General features: G+C 51.5%; 6 protein-coding genes across 6 annotated transcripts; 2 read left to right on the top strand and 4 right to left on the bottom strand.

Annotated features, from left to right (window-relative positions):
* Positions 1-164: 164 nt before the first annotated feature.
* Positions 165-1,293, top strand: N7482_008869 (uncharacterized protein; the record flags this gene model as incomplete). Its single annotated transcript, XM_056690993.1, has 2 exons — positions 165-222; positions 287-1,293. 2 exons carry the CDS (start codon positions 165-167, stop codon positions 1,291-1,293), a joined length of 1,065 nt encoding a protein of 354 aa, XP_056540758.1.
* A 454-nt stretch (positions 1,294-1,747) lies between these two features.
* Positions 1,748-3,096, bottom strand: N7482_008870 (aldo/keto reductase; the record flags this gene model as incomplete). The annotated part of the gene is made up of 4 exons (XM_056690994.1): positions 1,748-2,089; positions 2,150-2,755; positions 2,807-2,851; positions 2,914-3,096. 4 exons carry the CDS (start codon positions 3,094-3,096, stop codon positions 1,748-1,750), a joined length of 1,176 nt encoding a protein of 391 aa, XP_056540759.1.
* Positions 3,097-4,480: 1,384 nt separating this feature from the next.
* N7482_008871 (nonribosomal peptide synthase) lies at positions 4,481-8,062 on the top strand (the record flags this gene model as incomplete). Its single annotated transcript, XM_056690995.1, has 1 exon — positions 4,481-8,062. The coding sequence occupies one exon, from the start codon at positions 4,481-4,483 to the stop codon at positions 8,060-8,062; it is 3,582 nt and encodes a 1,193-aa protein (XP_056540760.1).
* A 1,956-nt stretch (positions 8,063-10,018) lies between these two features.
* N7482_008872 (uncharacterized protein) lies at positions 10,019-12,023 on the bottom strand (the record flags this gene model as incomplete). Its single annotated transcript, XM_056690996.1, has 10 exons — positions 10,019-10,102; positions 10,208-10,323; positions 10,384-10,411; positions 10,474-10,671; positions 10,739-10,953; positions 11,057-11,200; positions 11,275-11,606; positions 11,661-11,733; positions 11,793-11,806; positions 11,875-12,023. 10 exons carry the CDS (start codon positions 12,021-12,023, stop codon positions 10,019-10,021), a joined length of 1,353 nt encoding a protein of 450 aa, XP_056540761.1.
* A 3,446-nt stretch (positions 12,024-15,469) lies between these two features.
* N7482_008873 (flavin reductase family protein) lies at positions 15,470-16,129 on the bottom strand (the record flags this gene model as incomplete). The annotated part of the gene is made up of 1 exon (XM_056690997.1): positions 15,470-16,129. The coding sequence occupies one exon, from the start codon at positions 16,127-16,129 to the stop codon at positions 15,470-15,472; it is 660 nt and encodes a 219-aa protein (XP_056540762.1).
* Positions 16,130-18,791: 2,662 nt separating this feature from the next.
* Positions 18,792-20,480, bottom strand: btgE (putative cell wall glucanase (Scw11); the record flags this gene model as incomplete). The annotated part of the gene is made up of 1 exon (XM_056690998.1): positions 18,792-20,480. The coding sequence occupies one exon, from the start codon at positions 20,478-20,480 to the stop codon at positions 18,792-18,794; it is 1,689 nt and encodes a 562-aa protein (XP_056540763.1).
* Between the last annotated feature and the right edge of the window lie 3,217 nt (positions 20,481-23,697).

Below are 23,697 nucleotides of genomic sequence, written 5' to 3' on the forward strand. Positions count from 1 at the left end.
CTCCACACAATGTGTCAAGAACGTCACCCCTGAATCCTTCCCCCGGCGCAAGGAGCAATCGGGCTAATGCTACAGCAGAATATACACGCAGTAACCCGGCTGCATCTTCAGTCTTCCCCGACAACAAGATTCCGTCAGAACATCAGAAATTCCCCGAATGAAAAATGAGGTCGGACACAGCTGCCTCGAAATTGCCAAAGTTTCGGATCCTCATGCTACATGGTCAGTATGGGGTTGATTGGTTTGCGATTACCATGGGTGTTTCTTAACAATCACTTCTTTTTAGGCTTTGCTGCGACCGGGTCTTATATTGAGGCAAAAATCAGTCCTATAGCACATCGTATCACCGAACTTCTTGCGCCCGAGATCCTTTCAGAGTTTCCAGGTGGCATCGAGTTCTTGAGCCCAGATGCGCCTTTGGTTCTCGAACCCCCAATTGGACTTGGGTGGAACAGCGAGGATTTTGTCGAAGATGAGCGCGACAAGCAAACGGTGATAGCTCAAGCTAAAGAAGAACAAACAAACCGAGGCTGGTGGTATGGTCGGGATACGGTGAATGATTACAAGGGCATCGAGATCTCGCTTGCCTCCCTGGCCGAATTCATCCATGGCAGGCCCATTCATGGCGTTATTGGATTTTCGCAGGGAGCTGCTGTAGCAGGGATGGTGTGCTCTTTACTCGAATGCCATGGAAACCCGGACAAGGTCACGGCTATTCGCGCACAGGGTCTTCCTGTGGACGATTACCTACGCCTTCCAGACCAGGAACGCTTGAGATTCGTCATGTCTATTGGAGGATACCAGGGGACATTAAAATACTATGGCAGTCTCTACCAGTGGCCAATGCACACACCAAGCTGTCATACACTCGCCAGCATGGATGCTGTCGTTGAGCATGAGTTGTCTATGAACTTGGCGCGCTCTTTCGTCTCATACGAAATCGTGGAATACCTCGGCTCTCACTTTATTCCTCGTGATCCTGCAAGCGTAAATGCTCTGGCACGCTTCGCCGCCAACGCCTCTCTGCTCTGCGACTCGCGTCCTATAGCTACCGCCACTCCGCCCCTCAGTCGATCTGTCAACACAACCGATGACGAAGATCAAAGCAGCACCGCAACTTTGAGCACATTGGGGTCCGATAAGTCGTTCAAATCAGTCACTGTTTGGAAGCGGACAAGAAAGACGCATGTTACCTGGGGTCGACGCATGAAACTTAGCACTCCTCCAGCAAAGTTGGGAAAGGAACCTCAAAACACAAAACTCAGCTTCACACAGACTCACCTAAGAGTTTGATCATTCCAAATTATCTGAGTTGAGAGAGAAGACAGGTCTTGCTTCTGGTGTCAGGTTCGGGTATTGGCCAACCCGGGACCACGAACGAGTTGACTGGCGTTGGTAGCGGGGAGTGGCTACATATTATCATTCGTTGTACTTAGTTTCATTATTCCCCTCCATTTTATACCTCTGTCCAATATACCAGTTTCTTTTATTTCGATTTTACAAGTGTCCTATGATTAAGTTTATTGAATGGTCGTACCAAATATAATATGCCAACCCTATCCCAGCAAACGTTAATTATTTCACCATACAAACATTCCTACTACGGGGTACTCAGACCAATATTACTGCAGATCGTCTAATTAGATATACATTGTGATATAGATTATAGCACGGCAATAGGTAACAGAAACAATAATATATGTATTGATACAACAGAGGACTCTGCCACGCCACTTCTCCCACCCATTCATTCATGCCCTTGTATAGCTCTGGGAAGATATAGTTCTTCCAAATAGCGCTCTTCCTCCTCGGAAAGCTGTTTGCCCCGCGCATCCAGAGCCTCATCCATGCGATTACTCGAGCTAAACCCAATGATGGGTGCTGTGACCCGCCGATTCAGCCAGGCCAAACTCACGTGGCTCATCGGCCAATCTCTATTTAAAGCAATCTCTCGTACCCTTCCAACAATTCCATCAATATTGTCGCCTCCATTGTCATACATGGATCCACGAGCGCTCCACTCAGCCCGGATGGAACTTGTCTTCCCCATTGGGTCCCGGGCTAACCTCCCCGATGCCAATGCAGCCCACTATTGAGAGATTCATTAGCTGATTCTGAGTGTATTGTTGAGGCTAGAGAAAGCACATACCGGTGTGAGCCCAACCCCAGTCAAATTGCAGAATGGGTTCATCTCTCGCTCTTCTTCCCGATACAGTAGATTATAATGATTTTGCATCGAGATAAACTTGGTCCACCCATTCTTCTCCGCAATGTGCTGCAAGGTGGCAAATTGATATGTCCACATCGAGCTGGCACCAATGTAGCGGACCATGCCAGACCTTACCAAGTCATCCAAGGCGCGCATGGTTTCTTCCGGTGGGACAGTGGGATCAAAGCGATGGATCTGAAGGACATCGATATAACTGGTATCTAACCGGCGCAGCGAGCCTTCAACCGCCTTGAAGATGGCAGTACGTGATAATCCTTGGTATGAAATAAGTATGCGGGGTTCTGCATTATTGGGGAGGGAAGCGCCATTCGACCTACCCCATTGGTTCACGTAATCCTTGCTGGAATCTGCCAGCTCATGATGCATGGTGACCATAGAACCTGGATCATGGTTTTCAGGGTCACAAAGAACCCGATAGCACTTGGTCATGATGATGACTTTCTGGCGGGGAATCTTGTATTTCTGAAGGGCCTGCCCTATGATCCTTTCGGACTCGCCATTTGAGTAAACGTTCGCAGTGTCCCACTTGCATTGGGTTAGCCAGTACTGAAATGGGTACGTGGAGTGAGCACATACTGTATTTATGCCGCGATCATATGCTGCCTTCAGGATACCAAGGGCCTATAACTGGGTGAGCAGCAACCCTATATGGTGTATGGGGGGTCATAATGGTTAATAGGTACCTTGTCCTCATCCAAAACCCAGGGAAGCCAGCGAGAGCTACCCAAAGTCAATCCGCCGAGAATGGGATTTGATACTCTGAGCCCCGAATTTCCCAGCCTTCGGTACTCCGCCTTGGAGCGCGTTATAGACTCGCGCAGACATCCAGGCACTTTTGCCAGATTCTCGAGCACGATCTTACCCATATTGGATCGAATGATCAAATGCGTAAAGCTGTCTAGAGTACGGAGTTACAGAATTCCGCCAGCACAAATCGCCGATTAATTAGTTCTCCCGCTTCGCACCCAGTGATATTGATTTCGTTTCCTCTCGCGACGCGGGAAATTTCGAGAGATTACTCATCCACAACAGCGAGAAAAGTGGAGATTCAGCTTGTTCGTGTATTGTAAAAAGAAAGGGGTTTGAACAACATGTTTCCTTTGTACAATTGAACAAACTTTAAAACCCCCAATCTGGTCGGAACATGACTTCACCACGCTGTTCTCCACTTGTATATCACTTGCGGGCCGGAAAACGATCATCAGAGTCAACACCAAAAACCCCCATCATATTTGGTGGCGTCGACGAGGACATGTAGGTCAAACAATAGTAAATTCGAGAAAATGGAGCTTCTACCTTGGCAAATCTCTCACCAGAGGAGATGCTCGGCAATCGAATTTGAGGAGATCGGATGATCATAATTTTCTAAATAATGTAAATACTTCGCTCATTTTCAGGATTTGGACCTCTCTGATAGTTCGCGAACGTGGCTTTCGGCAGTGGGCCCATGAGTGGAGACATGGCAAGTGGCAGGCACGGGCCCTGTAGATGGGTCTGTATTCGGGGGATATTCATGCAGCGTTTGATTAACGTCCATGCTCGCACTGCTGCCAACCACATTGGTTTGAGGGGTGAGAAAGGTTTTGCCAGCTGCATCCGGACTATCGAATAATCCATACTAGAAAGGTGTATAGCGGGAGCATGGTGGAATATGGCCAAAGGATTTAAAGTTAGCTCTATGCCGTAGTCCTCGTGAAGATCTCTACTAGCGATTCTGACTGCTCCACTTTCCTGCCGATCATGTCGACGAGTACGGAGTAGGGTACGCAAATCCGATCGGGCAAGGGTTTTTGCCTTATCTGCGATTGGCACTGATCATCATTGCCCAAACAGGCAAGTCCCCACCGGCTAATTTCCCAGGTTTCTATCGGGACTCTTCATCGGGCAGGTGGAGCATTCGATAGTTGAAAAAAGCTCGCACTGGTGAATAATAGCGTGCACAGATGATGCAATAGTAAGAGAGTTTGATTGACAAGTGATAGACAGGAGTTGATGAACTCGACAGATATCCTCGCTTTGGATACGCGATTCTATCGAGCTCAGTCGCCTGTGTCGATTATTGTCGAAGGAGTCCGTTAGTGACTTCGCTTGACCGATATTATTAGTTTCACAAAGAACTGCGCTGAGCATACCCGACTAAAAACCCGGCTATTGTGTCACTTGAACCGCTTTTCTTCGCTCAGCGTACAGTTTCCATAATCCCGAGAGGCGTGCAACTCTAGCTAATCCGACTTGCTGCTCTAGCTCAACATGGCCGGGGAGGCAATGCGATCGCGAGCCATCGCACAGACAAAAGACGAGCGGCAGCGCAAACCAGCAAATAATCTCATCACAACATTCGACCGTGTCGCACAACGACAGCCCAATGATATAGCGGTGCTGTCCTTTCACCAAAAAGACCATCTTGGGGTCGGTAACCTGAGCTGGACGTATGCCCAGCTTCGCGATGGCAGTGTCCGCTTGGCCCATCGGCTTTCATCTGCAGGATTGCGAAAAGGAAGTCGCATCGCTACATTCCTATACAATGAGATCGAATGGGCCCTCCTTTTCCTCGCCAGTGCGCGTGTAGGATGTCATTTCGTTCCATTGGATCCTCGCGCGCTCAACACTCCGTCCGACGCGATATACCTTTTGCGAAAGGTTTGGGCGGAGGCAATTTTCGTCTCTCATCTGGAATTTGCTGAATGCGTTGAAAATATCCTCGACACTGAACTGATGCCCCAGGTGCGATTGAAAAGCATTGTCGCGCCCGTCGCAGTGGGACGTGAGACTGAGGATTTGCCACGCGGATGGAGAACTTTGTCCGCAATGATGGCCGATCCAGATCCAGCTGGAATTGTGCTGCCTCAGCTGAAGCGCGATGATATAATTCTTATGTTGGGGACCAGTGGCACCACGTCTCGCCCTAAGATCTGCCCTCATTCATCCGTCACCATCGTGACTCCAGCACTCGGGCTTGTGGATCACTGGTCGCTGACCCGCGACGACTCGATCTGTCAGCACCTGCCGTCTTTTCATGTTTTCAACATTGCGATGAACCTTGCCTTCTGGGTAGCCGGAGGAACAGTTGTGATCCCAAGCCCTGAATTCAATCCGGCAGCGACATTTGAGGGCCTTGCGACTGGCTCACGGGTGTGGATCGCGGCCGTGGCCACGATGATACATGCCATGCACACATACTCAGTGGCTTTAGAAGAGGATCTCGCATCTCCGTTTGGGATATGCCTCGGAGGAGGACCGATTACCCCACAGGTCCTGCGGGAATGCAGTGCGCTCGGCGCAAAGAAGATTGTCGCAGGATACGGGACAACGGAAGGCGTTGCAACGTTATACAATGTAATGGATGTGACCGATCCACGAATCACGAATGTGCAAGATGGTGATGAGATATGCCTGGGACCAGCCGTCGCGGGATCGCATCTCCGCATCTGTGCCCCTGGCAGCAGGACGCCTTTGCAGCGGAATGAAATTGGTGAGCTTCACCAGGGAGGATATCCGGTTATTGAAGGATACTATCAAGGCAGTGAGGAGGACAACGCAACATGTTATAAGGAAGGCACCGTGCCTTGGCAAGCGACGGGGGATCAGGGATATATGGACGATGATGGTTGTATATATCTGCTCGGGAGATACAAGGACCTGATCATTCGAGCTGGGGAGAACATCTCCCCGCTTAAGATCGAGCAGTGCTTGGCTGGGCAGCCGGGGGTTGCCACTGCTGTTGTGGTTGGAGCGCCTGATGACATTGTGAGCGAGGTGCCTGTTGCCGTCATTGAGACGTACGATCGCAAAGACCGGTCCTTCTTCCAGGGCCTGCAGTCGGCCGTGGTACGCGCAATGGGCCGATCATTTGCACCCAAGCTAGTCCTTCATCTTCAAGATGACCTCAACCGCGAGAAATATCCCACCACGACATCGGGCAAGATCAAGAAAAACGTTGTGAAAGAGTGGGTGGCCGCCTACCTGGCAGGCTCCAGCACCGCGTCATCGCGAGCGCAGACTCCAAACATCACCGAGACTAGCACTGCTCCCAGTACTCCTCCGACCATCGCTGCAACACCAAAGGATGAAAATAATGATATCCACAAAGAACTCACAGCATTGTGGTCATCGGTCTCGGGGTTGGATGTCCCAGAAATCAAGACGGACATGCCCATTCGCACCTTCACCGATAGCACAATGCTGATCCAATTTCTTCAGCTGGCTAAGAAAAAGGGCTGGAAGCTCACCTTGAAAGACTTGCTGGCTGCTAATACCATTGAGAAACAGGCTCGGCTCCTTGGTGGGACACACACCCCCCAGTTGAGCCTGGGAGCGCCACTTGAATCCAAGACAACAACGACCGTCGCCATCAAGAAACAACGCGCGGCTGCCCATCTGGGATTACACGTGGATGACATTGATGAGCTCATCCCAATGACCGACCTCTTTCGAATGCTCTCCCTTGATCGACCTTATCCAGGCGCCTGGGATCTTCGCATTGACTTCTCGGTCAGGCGGGATCTGAGCGCGGACCAGATCGCCGCCATTCTCGAGACATGGTTACAACGACACGAACTGCTGCGCAGTGTTGTTGCAGTTGTGGAGAATGAGCCCCCCGTTTACGCGGTGATGCATCCCAGTGCATCTTGGTTTAAAAACCAGATCATAAATGGCCCTGAGGTTGATGATCTCAAAGCGGTCACCGAGTACCAGCTAGATGACTTCGTTGACTCGGGTTATGGTCCCCTTTGCAAAATGACCATTTTACCTCTGCACTCAACCTCACGGTGTGGCATGGTCCTACATATCCATCACCTCCTGTTCGATGGAATGGTGATGGAACGCTGGATTCGTGATCTTAACCATCTCTTTGATGGAAAACCACAGTTGAACTGGCACCCTTACCGTGAGTTTGCTGCCAACTACGAAGCCTATCGCTCTACTGTAGACGCAGAAGAATCTGTGCGCTATTTCGTGCGCAAGTTCAGCGGTATTGCCTCCGCGAAAGATGCAGTTTGGGATATCCATCGGGTATTCCAGATTCTGGATCAGAATTACACCCCTCCAGAAAGCCTCGGCTCCAATATCACTCCCAAGAGAGCTGACCCCGCTACCTTGCCAAAACGTTTCATCCACCTGCCTGAACTCACACAGATGCGATCTCAATTTGGAATTTCCGCCCCGATTATTGCATTGGCTGCTTGTGCATTGATGAATGTTCGATATACAGGAGCTTCCGAAGCGATCATCACCAACCTGCAATCCGGTAGATCATGGCCCACTGAGGACGGTCCCGGCAGTAGCGACATATCTCTCCTGGAGCTCTCTGGACCTACCCTACAAAATCTCCCAGCGCGTATCCCGGTCATACCGGAGGATACGGTCCTCGACCTGCTGAACAGAGTGAGAACCGAACAGGACGAAATGATGCTCCGTGAGCATTGCCCTGTGAAACGAGTGCATGAGTTAGTATCGCAGGGCCCGAACGGTGTCGAAGATGCGGCTGTGCTCTGGGAACTCATGACTACTCAACTCTTTGACTGGTTGCTGGAGACATATAGCCAAGGGTCTGATGATGCCCTCGAGTTACTTCGTGACACCACTCTGTCGCGGACAGGCTGGGTTTGGTTCCCCCGATTATCGGAAGGAAATGTACTTCATTGCAACATTCATCACGCGGATGCCGACCTGCCTGTTGACAAGACGAACTTTATAGTGGAGGAGTACTTGTGTGCGGTGGCTTGGTTGGCCGATCCTGTAAACGTGCAGAAGCCAATCTCAGCCTGTCGGTTTGACGGATACGCGGTGGGTTCTGCAGATTTCATGTACGATCAACGTGACGGTTCCTAGGGACATGATGTACTGGCGGACTGAGACAGGCTGTATTTGTACCCAATTTGTCCGTCAGCCCTTCTTTCTTCCCTGTATATTTTAACTTGATGTTTGGCAATATCACTGGTATCATATTCTGCACTGTCTAGAGATCCAAGGCGACTAGGCTCTAGTGGCCTGCTAACCTAATTATCGGCAAGCCCTGGACATTATTGAATTTAGTTTTTCTGCAACTTCAAGCCCCGTTTTCAGGGGTTAGGTTACATACTACAGTGGGGGTTTTCCATCTCTAATACTAGGATTGAGACACGTAGATTACTGCATATCCGTCAATCTAAACACAGGGGTAAGTGAGAGCCGAGGCTTACAAAAAAGCAGTCTGCCAGTAAGGAATTTTGTAATATCTGGCACTTCTTGACGTATTTAGGACGTCAATCCATCCCTTCACGTTTCGGGTTGGTACTAGCCCCTTTCCCTTTACACTGTTACCCTTGGTAAGTCAATAAGAATACGTGACCATTTAACGAAGATATCGAATCTGAGGAGAAAAACAAGCGCGAATCCGGAAATATCCCCGGTGGCACACTATATCTACCTATCAGTATCAATATTCTGCTATCTCACTTTCCTAGAATTGGAGGTAATAGCCTCTAATACGGTTGCTAACCCAGGCATTTCGAAAGTGGTGTATCCATTAAAAATGCCCCTAGTTTTGAGACATAGCTAGCAAAGAATATAGCAACTAGCTCGCATCAGATAATACTCTCAAAGCTATATTCTGGCAAACATACTAAATTTCTTGGTCCGACCCTTACCTCCCCCTGGCACCACCACGTTGGGTATCCGTCCATGACTCTCCACTTTTCTGTCAATCATACTATATTTTTTCGGCCAGCTTTCATCATCTTCAAAACCATCCCACGATCGGTCCTTGTCCCGACCCTTGTTTCCTTTTGGCCCCACCACGTTGGGTATCCGTCCATGACTCTCCACTTTGCTTTTGATAATTGAGCTTGAACATTCATACATCTCGACGATGATTTGTTGGAGAGATGAAATTTCCTTGAAGCGAGCAATGGCCAGCGCGAATTCCTTGGCAGAAATCGTAGCCCTGTTATAACACAGCTTTCTATACGAGGAACCGGGGCCCTCTGAGCTGATTATGAGTGTTTTTAGCTTGGTACAGTGTGATTGTATCTTTTCCAGTATATAAAGGCTGTCTTCTCCCAGGCTGACATCGTCTTCAACTTCAAGGTCGCGAACTGGAGGAAAGTCGATGCGAATACACTGAAGGTATGATGCATTGACAAAGCCAATGGTATCGAAAAATTGAGGTATAAGTTTGGATTTCCAGCTCCAGAGCACAAGTTCAAAGCAGTTATTGGCATAGAGTAGCGGCCTGGCCTCGTGTAGGATTGTCGAGTTGGTGGAAAGGATATTTGGTCCCAGCTCATAGTCTCTAAACCAAGGATCAATAGGATCTCTGCGTACTAGGAGACACATGTATATCTCGCTGCGGATTTCAGCAGCAAGACTAAGGAAGCGCACTGCCATCTCTCCGATCGCAGTCCAGAAATTTTTCGATAGGATGTGTGAATATTTCAAGAACATCATTGACGAAGTGGGGTCAAGTAATGTCAGAGTAAGGTTGACGTCAACCACGTGTTAGGTGTGTACACATATTTAGTCATAGATATTGAACAGGAACAAGCATGATGCCTTTACTGCGAATTAGAGAAGTGATTCGGTGATTAGTTCCTATGCCATCCCCTAACACTCACCCCAGTCCCTCTTCAGCACAGCTTCGAGCGCTGAGGTTACGCTTGCGTTTCTCTGAGATTGCCTCAGCAAGCAACCTATATACAAATTCAAGTCTATTTAAATATTTTCATGCAAATCATCCACTGCTGTCAGTTAATGTCGTCCAGAATAAGGCTTATCCCTGCCCCTTCAAATTACAATTCTTTTGCATCATCACGCGCTGTTAGCACAGGACCAACTGTTAGACCTCGAGTCATCGTGTATTGCGGCTCCTGAAACATAGAGGCCCAGTCCGCACTGCAGAAAATTAGCCGTGAGCAGAATGGAAATTGAGAACTTGAGATGACTGGTGAAAAGGCCTGTGCAAAACAGGCAAATGCCAAAGAGCAGCGAGAAACTTACAATAGCACAGGAGATGCCGAAAATCAGCACATTGGTAATCGTCAAAAATGCTTTCTTGTAGTTTTGGAAGTATTGACCTTTGTTCATGTGTAACCAAAAGACAGCGGGGAGGCCGACTACAACACGTGTTAGAATTTGGATAGGACGCAGCCAATGGAAGGTAATGTCAAACTTACAGCTAAACCAGCTTCCAAATAGCGCACTCTACAAGACCGGATTGCGTTAGCCAGTGTCCCGAGAGATCATTTGATATACCTCAGACATACAATAAGACTCAGCAGGTCATTGAACACGGGAATTGACTCCGCCACGACCCAAGAGAGAAGCCAAACACCGAGGCAGATAGCCACCCAAGATCCAATGGATAGCAAGCTGCGGCTGTGCATCTGGTTCGACCCGCGGAAAATGCGCACGTAGATGTATTTGCACGCAACATGGCCTAAGACGACACCGGAGAGGATGGTCTTGCGTTCTGTCAGCGGGGTCCCCAGACAAGAAGACACAACAACTAGGTTAAATCGAAAGACTCACTGTCGGAATGGCAATACCCCAAGCAATCTTACTCATCAAAGGACTCAGAGAGGAGATGGCGGGCGACTTGACATTGGGTCCAACGTAATGATAAATAAGCAAGGCACTGACGAGATACAGAACAGTATCGATAATTTGAAGCATTGCAAGCGACTTGTTGAAGGTGCGTGGATCCTCCGTCTCAGACATGAAGCCGAAGTAAGCAACATGAGCAACTGCATAATATTCAGGTTAGCTCGATCGTTTTCAGTGAAGATCTGGATGTAAGCTAGGGGCAATTGCTGATAAATATCAACATCAGGTGATTGTCCAACGTACGGTAAGCAAAAATGATATTGGTGATGGCCAGGAAACCCTCACGGAAGCTGACTTCTGTAGTGGCTTCGTTCACGACATGACCTTTGGTCTCCACGCCCGCAGTGATCATGGTGATGATTGTCGCGACAAGAACGCTCACGAATGCTGTATACCGGTCAGTGATGCTGGCCGAGGCTTTGAGATATGGCCCGATTGTAGCTCTGGCTGGTTATACGCACAAGCAACAGACATCCAGTAGACTTTCTCCATAGTACGGGGCAGGGCACCAAGGAAGCAAATGACCAGGCCAACTACACCGAACACCAAGGTGCAGGCACCGTGGTCGGTCAGGACATTCATCAAGATGTTGAATGTCAAGATGTTGCTCGCCATGAGGAAAATAAGCAAAAGCAGCTGGCCAATTCCCAACAGCTCACGACCGAAGCGGCCCATCAGGAGCTCGCCCGCGTCTCCCATGCTGTGAATGTGGGGATGACGGAGTTTGAATTGGCCAATGGCATAACCAGTATACCATGAAAGGGCTGAGATGAAAATGATCATGATTGCGGCGCTAAAGTAAATGATTGGTCAAGAACCAATGTAGTTTCAAGGAGGAGGTACATACGGTCCCATTCCCAGGGTGGCCACAGCGGATGGCAGAGAGAGAATTCCCACAGAGACATTCTCGGCGATCATGACTGGCATTATCATTAGATATCAGACTCTGGGCTGAGTCATATTAGAACTGGATACTCACGCATGCCACAGTGCCTAGTACGCGGTCAGCCTTGGCCATATTCCCACCTGCATTTTTTCACGTGCATAGAATCGTTACTTACCACCATTTCATAGTCCGATACTTGACCTCGGCCGTCTCCTCATTGCCGAAGGGTTCCAAATCCGCCGCTGAGAATGGCTTATCCTCATCTTTCTGGAGGGGCTCATCAATCACGCCCTTGTCAACGACATATGACTCCTCGTTACTCATAATGGGCAAGCTGGTGTGCTGTTCGGCTTTCCTTCTCCAAGTCCGGATTTATGGGGGATTTCTTGCCCTAATGAAAGAACTTTCACGATTATGCAAGCATTGACCAATAACATAAGTTATTCAGAGACGAAATTTTCCCAAGTGTCGATGCTACCCCAGCCAAGCCAAGAAAAATTCTGAAGGGCGTTTCGGGAAACCCGGTGGGGCCAGGAATTTACCGCCACCCGCGCAGCGGCTGGACACAGTCGGACGGTGCCGAACCCGGAAGAAAGCATGCTGGGCTGCGCACTGGCGAGGATACCGAGATTCCCATTGGTGTGACATGGTCTATAGGCGACTAGCCTGTCTCATTTCCAGCGTGGTTGTAAACCTGAAGAACTCCCTCACGCAGCTCAACCCTTGCCGACGGAAACCCACAGCAAAAGCAGCTGCCTTCTCCGTTCTATCAACTAACAGTTCGACCGTGTTGATTCCATACGAGCTCGTGAGTTTATTCGGAAATCGGACATTGCTCACACTTCTCCAGCTTTCCACACCAAAATTCGCTCCCCCTTTTGCTTGTCTATTTCTCATTTAGGCTCGGATACTTAAGCCAGGTTTCGGCTTAGACACAGACCCACTTATTGCTTGAATTCTCGGGCCTTGCGGGTGTGGCTGACGGTCGCGCAGCCCCAGCCGATGCTACCCCAACCGGGGAGGCTACCACAATATGATGGCCCCAGTATGACACACGTAGAGCAGGACCGTCACCCAAGTTGACTGAAGCGTGTCAGCTCTTCATCATTCTGAATGCTGATACGGAGGAAAAGCTACGGAGTCTGACTGGCAATACTCTGCCCATCTCTGGCCTCATACGTGCGGCTTACTTCATCCTCAAGAACTTGAGCACGAGACATGGATCGCTGTGAAGACATCTCGGCCCGGCACGAACGAAGATCAACCATTAACGGAGGCTGGTGAGGCAGACTTACGGCTTCTCCTCGATATAGTCGTGAAATTAAGGATCCCCGGCCAGGGAACCGACCAGGGGAACGCTCCGGGAAACATCCGGAGTGATATGAGAGAGACTATCCATCCCCTTCGCTGGTGTACCTGAACTCATGGCTTGTAAATCTGGGCCGCGTAACCTACTGATGATTCTCAGCCAATGCACTTGCGTGCAACCCTTTGTCTTCGAACACGATTGGGACTTCCATGAGCAGGCCTATTTATCGACTTCGAAGATCATGTGTGCATTATACTTTGTCCGTGACACACGGACGTGCCTTTGGCTTTCGTATGTGACACGCTATTTTCCATATTGAAGACCGGCTGCTAGGACCGGTGGATCTAGCCCACTTCCACACCTTGATGTCGCTGCATACCGCAGTCAAATATTTTGTCGGGGCGTCTGAGGAAGGTGAAGAGGACTGGTCAGACTATGCCTATGACACTAGTCACCAATGCCAGCATCTTACCCGAGTCGCTCAAAGTATTACATATCATGAATCCCGAGCGGCAAGAGGAACTCGAATTAGCGGTCGAAGGAGTGCGAAAGCTTCTTTAGATGCGTAAGGTGAACTCATGCCTGCCTCGAGAGGCAAGTACTGCGTCAGCTCGCTATGTCGGCAGATGTTCTGCCGTCCTGGCTCCGGAGGTCAACCGAAATCGAATTGCGAATGGCAGCAAGGCATCACCATTATAGGCAACAAGGGCCTATTTGGGAGTGGGAGTAGAAGGGTTTAGGGTCTAGCACTGGTCGAGCTCAGGGGGGAATGGAAGAACCGTGGAATACTTCATTTACTGGTACAGCTCTTCCCTTATATCCAACCTGTCTTCCCGTCTCCAACCATCGACACGAATATCACCACTGAGACCCCTTTCTCCGCCCCACTAAGTATATCACTTCTACACTCGGCAACGGCAGCTTGTGCATCCCCGCCAAGGCCCTTGGCTCTTCTGTACTGCCGTTCGCCCCTCGCAGCATGACATGAAGTGTAATTGCTGACAGAGGCTTACGACGCCCCCATGTCCATGTCCACCAGTCCTCGCTGACAAGGATTGTGATCGGGCATTACTTGATGTGACTCGATGTTGACAAATACTCCACGCCTTCGTGTTGGCCCCTACCGTTCGCTTGCAGCAACAAGTTGTCATATCCCGTCGCTGACTATTTTTGGCGCAAATGTCCTATGTCTGTGGTAGCACCCACCACCTTGTCCAACGGGCGCATGAGAATCCCCATTTGATATGAACGAGTCTTCGGCTCCATCCCTGCTCGCAGTGGGACAGCGAAGCCTCCCCCATGGAGCCTGTCAGATCTTGATCTTGATTGACTGAAATGCCGCCAGCCGCCAGCCCAGCAGGACCTGCCACTGCCCGCAGGAGCCCCCATTGCCCCGCCCCCTCTTGACCCGCCGCGGCTCGATCGCCCTCACCCCCAGCTCCCCTGTAGATCTTCTCTTGGCGGCGGCCCTGTTTCACCTGTGTGAAAGGATCAGCCCCTGCTCCACGGCAGTCGCCTGCCATTGTTGCACGGCAAACCGCTTCGGAATGCTATAAGACGTCTCCGCCCAGTGACCCGACATTCTTTGCATATCATATGGGTCTAGAATATCCGCGCCTTTGAACATCCGCCCGTAGGTCGTCTCTTGTGTTCTGTGTTCTGTGTTCTTGTAGTTCTTGTTTCTGCATCCCTGCATCACAACTTCGGCTGCGGAAAGCATTCAACATCCTGCTGGATCATCCTGCCGCATCCCCCCTGATTTACCCTTGCACACACTGTGCTTCAGACCCGTTGCTAATACCGGACTGTCTATAGATACCCCATTGCCGTCGTTCACTCCACATTATCCTTCCAACTCATCGTCCAACATGCGTGTCTCGGTCCTCGTCCTCGGCTTCCTGGCCGGCGTGTCCTACGCTCTTCCAAGTACCCTTGAAACCTGCCGTGGAGTGAGCCCGTCCACCAGAATGACCCATGTGCGACAGCCATACTGATCGTCCGACGCTTTTTAGGGTAACGCCTCATGCGATGCTAGCGAGTCTTGGGGCGAGCCCATGGCTTGCTGCCCTGGTCTGTCATGTGAGAATGCAGTAAGTGGCGACTCTCCCGACTCTCGTGGAACCATAAACTCATCGACTGATTCCACCCCAGATCTGCGTGCATTAAATCCTGAATGGGATATCATCCGTTCGCTATGAGGTCCGCTCTCGGACCCCAGCGTGCTCACCAATCAGCAATTGGTGTGGGCGATTTGCACATATTATTCTTTCCTACGGTCGGCGATTCGTTTTCACGGTATACCAGGCGAAAGGCTGGGCGCAGAGGCCTTGCGCAGTATGATGACTTGTTACTTACGTTCGTTTTAATGAGTATATATCGAGTACAATGGCATGATCCTGCTCCGAAGGTGATCTGATCTTGATCTTCCTACGAGAAGTCTATCACAGAGTATCACAAATTATCAATCAACAAACTCTTGCCACTTAACCATCCTCCGGCTGAAATCCAGGACTTCCCCGTCCGCCACCATAATTCCTTGCCCGCGATGATGAAACATCCTCCCGCCCTCCTCCTCACTGGCACTGACCCAGGCCTGGACAGGTCTCAATACCCACATATTATACTTGTGAACCATCGCCGTATCCTCAACCACACACTCCACATTCGCAATAACATGCGGTCCACCCACTAAGGGGGCGTCAACCTTCGTCGCAGGGAGCGCATCCAGCCCAAAGCGATCCCATTTGTTAATCTCGCTATCCTCCGCCGAGGTATTCCCGATATCGACGACCTTCTCGGCTATCTCCACCGATGGAACGGCGAGGACACACTCGCGCTGTTTCTGGAGCGTCGCGAAGGACGCGTCCCATGGGCCCAGGGTGATGCCGACGAGCGGCGGTGATTCATGCTGCATCACCATGTGAAAGCCGATCGTCATGATGTTGTGCGTTGATTGGGACAGGGAGCCTGTTGATACTAGGAGGACGGGACCGGGCTCAATGAGACGGTAGGCGTGCGATAGAGTGTAGGATTTAAAGCCTTGGGGTTTCTGGGACGCAGAGCTCTGCGACTTCCCCTTGTGTGGGTGCGTCTCGCCGGAGGCTTTGCGCTTTGGCGGCATAACTTGCACGGGGCCGCTCGATCAAACTTCCGTCTGGTGTGGAAAGGGCGCGCAGGAAAAGCGGGGTGGCTGGTTGAAGCAGCTCAATGTATGTTACTCAGAGTGTCTAAAAAAGATGGTTTTATCTAGAAATCTTCGAAGCGACGATGGCTTCGATGAGAACTTGCGTCCGATAATCTTCGGAGTTGGGATCGGCTATGACGTCGCCTCATTTCAAGGTAGTTTGTTCTAAGCGGGGATGGAATATCACACCGTGCATCCTCTTCGCATCGAGGTGAACGGGACCATCCTAGGAGTAAATTATCCACTTCATGTTTGCGCTGCATCAAAGTACTCCTTGTTTCAGGCAGGAGGCAATACTTCGTTCTGTGAGCTACAGTGGCCAGGCAAGGGGGAACTTTTTCCTCCAACTACTCTGGGATTCCCTCCAGCCTCCCCTCCTCCCCTCCTCCCCCGGATACTGCTTGTTCTACAATTGCCCTATCAGATTTGACCATGGCGTATTATGCCAAGTATCAAAGACTAGTTTCAATTCCCCGCCACCAACATCGATATCATATAAGTAAGTGAAGATATAGTGGAAAGGCTATCGAGTAAAGAATACATGAATACACCATGTGACCGTCAGCTCCGTGCCATCGTCTCTCTTGCTTAAGCCTGATCAGAAAGACAGTCCGGCAAAGTCGCTTAGGGGACAATCGACGAGGGAAGCCATCGGTTTCAGCAGCAAAAAGTAAGAAGTAAAAAGAACGGAAGGTGAGGGGTGACGCGGGAGCTCATTGGGCGTGGAACAAGTCTTCTACAGTACGGACAACCGTCGATCTCCTTCCAGGGACAGACGTCAAAGGTCTCCCATAGCATTGACACAGGGGGGATAGTCAACTACAGAGAGTGGTATCGATCTATCTCTATGTTGACCTCGTTCCTTCGATAAGAAGCCTCGGCCCTCTGTGAGGCTCACAACAGTGGCGTGGATCCATGGATATCTTTGTCACTGGCTACGTCTGCTCTTTTCGATAAGCCTCACTACCGCCTGCCATTACTGAGGCCCATGGAAGTGGTGCCGGTACTGGCATGATAAGGATGTTGTTGCTGCTGCATGGCAGCATTCGCTACCGTTCTCGGCCTCGGGACCGCATTGTCGGACGTCGGGTCCGTCACTAAGTTTTCATGCCAGGGGGCGTCTTGCAAGTGGAGCGTGGCATGGTTGAATTAGCCCATGCCGTACCCTGAGAATCATCACCAGGCGGGAAATCCTCCATCACACGCTTGGGAAAGATCGAAAAGTAATCGGTTCAGCATGCTTGTGATCTTTCCCAAGCTCATGAAGCCAGATAGCTTAAACCAGAATCGAATCAACTTTTGCCCGCAATAGGCAGGGTTCAACAGTCAAGTCAGATGAGAATCAGGCTAGGAGGGATACAGTATGGTGGGCAAGTACAGAGTAGAGAGGCAAGACGGTTGTTCGGATGTAATCGAATGGTCGGCGGTGTTGCAAAAACGACCATGCACAGGATGAATCTACAAGGCACAGGCCATGATGGTCGTGCTGCTCATCATATCTAAGTTAGCTAGTGGGGAGCTCGGAAAAGTACTCGCGCAGAGACAGGGCAAGAATCGGGGTGCGAATAACGTTCCATCACGACTAAAGCAACAAACCTCTTCGCTAGCCAGCCATTCAATATCGCGGGGTCCCTTTATAGCAGAACTTGCGAGAATATCCTCTGGCGAGGTTATGAACCGACGGTTGTCGGCCTTTGGGGTTTGATGATCCGGATACGCGGCCAGTTTCATCCTTCTCTTTCTTCAAATATCTACGAATAAATGGAGAAGGAACGTAGCATCTTTCCTGGCTGTCGTATACAGGACACCTGGACAGGAGAAAGATCAAGAGATTATTGTCTGTGGGTAATATCACCAAGTTGCAGTCCATGGTGAATGGATTGTCTCCTGATTTAGGATCAGCTAGATGTCGATATTTACAAATGTATTTTATAATTAGTTGAAAGCAAGAATATGAAATACTACACCAGGGTTGATAGGAGCGGTAACTGCTAGTCTTGAGATCTAGCTAACACATCGAGCGGGTGAGAAAGGTGATTAGTCGCTGTGACCGAGCCCGGGCAAAAATCAGTATGACAGAAAATGGTGGAGCTGATGCTAAGGGCAGCAGAACCAAACATTGCGTAGAAACACAGCAAGGGAGGAAGCAGAGCATTCGGTTCTACGAGAATGCACAACACCACCATGGGTGGACACGCCGGAATACAGTGGGCGGACGAGGGGCTACGACTATTGGGAAATGGGACTACAGTAGAGACTACCGTTCATGAACTGCATCAATAAATCAAACATATACAGGCAGCGCAGATGAAAGTGAGAATGAACAAAGAGATCAGGTGGATGCAACCAGGGTCAGTAGACAACATCAAATACAAAGGTATATCTACCACATAAGTCCAAGATAATAGACAAGAGAAAACTAGCAAAGCATGGGCGCCGGACCGCGAGGGCCCAGACCACGACCGAGAAACGAGATCAACCGCGCAGCCGACCCGCTCTCACGAAAGGTACGGAAAATAAGAACTCCTGAATCCTCCTGTACAAGATTTTAACAAAAAAGGGCCCATCAAACCCCCATCAATGTGGCGTGGCGAGTCGCTTAGAAGACGGGAGCGCAACCCCAGTGCTGCTCGACGTCGAACGCGCCGGGAGCCTTCCAGTCATCGTTGGCGTAGGAGAAGAAGATGGACTTGGAGCCGAGGGCCTTGGCAATGGACTTGACGGCGGTCTCCTGCTCGGCGACACCGGGAACAGCAGCGCCGTTGGCGTTACCAGCGTTGGGCCAGCCAGTCTCCAGGTTCAGGACGTCCTTGTTGCAAATCGACTCCAGGAGCTTGAACTCGGACAGGGCAAACTCACCAGCCTTCTCGGCGGTGACCTCGGAGTTGAAGAAGGGGTGAATGTTGGCACCGACGAGGTCGACGGGGCTGCACAGGGTGGAGGAACCGTACTGCTGCCAGATGTCGATGGGCTCGGTGGTGGTCACCTTGCCGGTGTAGCCGGCGGACTGGAAGGTGGACTTGGCGGAGGTGATGAAGCTGGCCAGCTGGGCGGCGGAGCAGAAGCCGGAGGAGATGGCCTCGTTACCGACGACAATCAGCTCGACCATACCCCACTGAGCCCACTTGGCAATGGCCTCAACCTGCTCCTGAGCGCCGGAGGTGCCGGTGCTCGAAATGTAGACACCGAGGATCATGTTCAGGCCGAGCTCCTTGCAGGCCGAGCCGATGTACTCGAGACCGCTGCAGTCAGTGGAGTAGACACGGACCAGGTTGAAACCCTTGCCCTTGATGACCTTGAGGTTGGAGGTGACCTCGTCCTGGGTCATGCAGGCACCGCTCTGGGTGTAGGGAGAGAAAGTCATACCGTACTGGCCCTCACCGGTGACACCGGATCCAGTGGTGGAGCTGCTGGTGCTGACGGCAGCGGCAGCGGTGGTGGAGGTGGCAGCGGCAACGGGCACCGCGGTGGTGGTGGCCACAACGGGAGCAGCGGTGGTGGTGGCCAGACCGCTGGTGGCGAAGGGGCAGACGTAGGTGTAGTCAGTCTCGGTGACAGTGACGACGGTCTCCGTCTGGGTGTAGGTACCGGGGGTGATGGTCAGGGGAGTAGGGTAGACGATCACAGTGCTGGTGGGCACGGTAGTGACGGTACCAGGGACAACGGTGTAGGTACCAGCAGCGGGGCAAGTGTAAGTGGTGTACTCAATGACGCTGGTCACGGTGGTGCCCGAGGGCTTCACGGTGGCGTAGGGGCAAGTGATGACGGTCTCGGTCTCGACAACGGTGGTGACACCGCCGATGGTGTGGGTGCCGCTGGGGACCTCGGTGGTGGTGGCACCGCAGACGGTGGTGGATTCGGTCACGGTCAGGGTGGTGGCCGGGACGGTGTAGATACCGGTGGACGAGAAGCTGGTCACACCGGGGGTGGGCAGGACCACCGGGACGGTGGAGCTGGAGGGAGCCGAGGAAACAGCAGCCACGGAGGAGGGGGTCACAGTCACGGTCATGGTGCTGGTGCTGGTAGAGTGGACAGTGCTGGTGAAGGTGGTGGTCGACTCGGTCGAGGACACGGGCACCAGGGTCGGGGAGCCGTAGTAGGTGATGACCTTGGTGGTGCAGCCACAGGTCTCCTCGGGGCCGGGGGCCAGCGAGGAGGGAGTCACAGCCGCGATGGAGGAGCTGGAGGCATCACGACGGTTGTGGATCGCCTCATGGCGACGGTGGAGGTGGCCATCGGCCAGGGCAGAGCCCACCAGGGCGGCAGCCGCAAAGATCGAACCCTTCATGATGAGACAAGATCAACTGCGTCCACGTTTAAAGAATGAATGCCCGCTAAACGAGTGAAGCGGTGGTCAGTGAGTGAGAGGTAGGGAGCGTAGTTGGAGAGAAGGATAAAGGAGGGAGGTGGGCACGCAAGGCCTTTTGTTGGAGCAGGGACTCGTCACACGTTTGGGGGGGGGGAAAGAAGGGAAGGGAAGTTAGGGGGGGGGGGGGGGGGGGCAAGACCCAAGAAAAGGGGAGAAGAGAGGCTAAGACAAGAGGAAACGCAGTGTAGGCCCCCAATTGGGACTCCACTGATCGTGATTTTTCCCTCATTTCCTTATTTTGTTTCCCCCTGGGCGTGTCCGTATGGGGTCAGACAGGGTCGAGCCTAGACGGGTGCTCAGGCACACTGCACACTTCATTGGCTGCCTCCCGCAGACCCAAGCGAGGACTAGCTCTGGATTGGCCCGCACGGCTCGGGCAGGAGTGGGGTGGACAAACACCGTTCATACTGTCGAACTCTCGCAATACCCAGACCATCTCAACGCTAGTCTCCCGCTGTGAGCGCCTATGCAGGTACGAGTCCGCCGGTTGGTACTCTGTGGTACTCTGTGTTCCGTCCAGATACGGAGATTCCTATGCTATACGGCCGTTGCTACCTCGCACGGGGCCCAGTCTACAGCTCAGCCTTCGCCCCAGTCCAAGCAAAAATAGCCCTCTATGTCTCACTGGGGGGCCAAGGACGATACACCGCCCCTTACCGCTAGTCCTGCAGTAGGGCCACTGACCAAAACCAGTCCGCATGCGCAGCCGTGCAGGGGCATTGAGATATGCTTTCATTGGAGTCGACAGAAACTCGCGAGTATACTCGCAAGTATGAAGCCGGAAGGCGTGTACCCGTGAGCGCCCCTGAGAGCGACTGTCTCCGGGCGCACAGGACGACATCAAGACCAGGAAATTCCCATGCGCCATGTGGAGCGGTGCCTAATCTCCATGAGGCAAGGTGGCAGCTCTGGTGGGGATGATGTGGGCATATGATTGGTCACCAGCTGATTTTAATTTCCGCCCTGCCGATCGTCATGGCTGACTCGACTTGTACCACCACCATACACCATACACCGTACACCGTACACGTACACGGCGGTCGGTGCATTTGGGGTAATTTATTCATTATTCATCAATGTTGGCAGCCCTGCGTTGTCCTCCATGCAATGCCAGCTCCGATGCTGCCGGCGACCATGACATCGGCGCCCAACGTCCACGGTCACTACCAGGGAGCAATAAACAGAGACAGCACAGGCATACATCATCACAATGCCAACAAAGCAGAACAGCAGCACTGTGGATCCAGCAGATAATGTAGGTCCGTGTCTTCCGTAAAACAGGTAAACAGGTACAGACCAACCACCGCGCGGTCCCCCTGGCGGATCTCCATGGCATTCGTCAGCGCATCCCCCGCCCTGTGTCCATCCGCCAAATCCGAGGACAACAAAGAGTCCGGGTGTCGGGTCTTCACTTCGTGGCGATATGCTGTGGACGGCAGTGCACGGGATCCTGCTCGAAGGACAGTCTACTCGCAGTCTACGCATGCCCTCTTGTAGGACACTGTGGACAAGCCGGGCCATCCGCTCCGCATCCGAGATCGACCATGACAGAGTGGGACGCCCCTCTAAATCATCAGGAGACTGCTGATCGCAACGCGACGGCGGTCTAGATCCTACCGATGGATTCAATTGATAGTTCTACTCTGTACTCCGTCTCCGTCGTGATGCTGCAATTCTTCTTAACGGGTATGATGGTCCTACCGGGCCTGCTGCTTATGGGGTAAATCGAATTGGCGTCCGTGGCGTCAAGCCAACCTACAGGGCTGTGGAGGAAACCTTTTCCACCCGCCTCCGGAAATTGGCGGCCTGTCGGAATCCCCCGTGAACGCCGGCCCTTAACCCTCCTCATTAGTCTCGAATCACCTCCCGATCATCTATCGGGCCTCATTGGACCTGTCCTTGAAAACGATCACAGCCAGTATGAGAAGCGCCGTCGAGGGGATCTCACTGCAAGGGCCCCCGGAGCGGCCAGCCATTCCCCCCAAACTCACGTATCGCGGAGAAAGTGCTGGGTAGCATTGCTAGCTTCTGGGCAACAATGGGTCTCCACCACCAAGTCGGTCTCGACCACAACAAGATGGAGACACTATGGGGCACTATGAAAGATAGTTGATCTAGGCGCCGCGTTGCTCGCTCGGATGAAGGCGGTCTTGAGTCCAAGGCTAGGCAAGTCCTGTTCTTGAGGTTATTCAGGGGCTGAGTCAGGGGCGCCAACCCAGCTATTTTTGTCCGCTCCTTTTCTCAACTGGCGCGGTGCTGACTGTTCTCTCCAGAAATATGTGGTAGCCGGTGAGTCGCCTTGCTGCTGCTCATCAGTTTCTGTACCAAGTACCATTAGCTTGCTGTCTCGGGGTGATCTCGCTATCTTCCCCTAGACAACCACCCTCCATTGTGAGCTCAGGCAAAACTCCCACTGAAAGGTCGAATATCCGACCCTCTTTGCAGTTTGCAGTCTATTTCCCCTTGATCCCCACACAGCTGGAGTACCTACTGTAGTCAGAACCATACTTGGACCTGATTGCATGACTGGTAGGCAACCTTGTACCCCGGCAACCATCTTGTAGGGGAAACCAGGCACTCTAGCCGCCCGTAGCAACAGGCATCGTGGTAAACCAGGGGAACCTCAGCCCAAGTGGTACGACTGTGCCAAAAAAAAAATTTATATAAATAAAAATAAAACTAAAACTAAGCATCATTCTACGTTGATTCTTGGGTTGGTTTGCTTTCTTGCTGATGTTGATGTTGATGTGTCTTTGACCGGCCAACCCGACGGGTATTATTCTCAAAATATATAATCACCGTGTGGGTCATCAACAACTCGCTCACAAACATATCTAGTATGAACGGAGCCTATCCCTATAGCCGTAGGTAGAAGAAAACAACTTTATTTCAGACCATCATTCCAAAAAATTTAGGCATACTACCTATTCTCAGATCTTCTGTAGAATTTGCCTGGATCTACTCTTGGCGAAAGACCTGCATACCTGCCTTCCTATGCCACGTCTTGGCGTTCCCGTTCCGTTTTAGTGCTCAGACCCTCGCCGCTTTTGCCCACTGAGTAGATTCGAGCACGCCCCTGAGTCCCCGATCTGACCAGTGATTATTACATAAGCTCGCTGATCTGCTCACTGAGCAA

This window comes from Penicillium canariense (assembly GCF_028826845.1).
Source record: "Penicillium canariense strain IBT 26290 chromosome Unknown utg000006l_segment0_segment0, whole genome shotgun sequence".
Classification (NCBI taxonomy): Eukaryota; Fungi; Ascomycota; class Eurotiomycetes; order Eurotiales; family Aspergillaceae; genus Penicillium; species Penicillium canariense.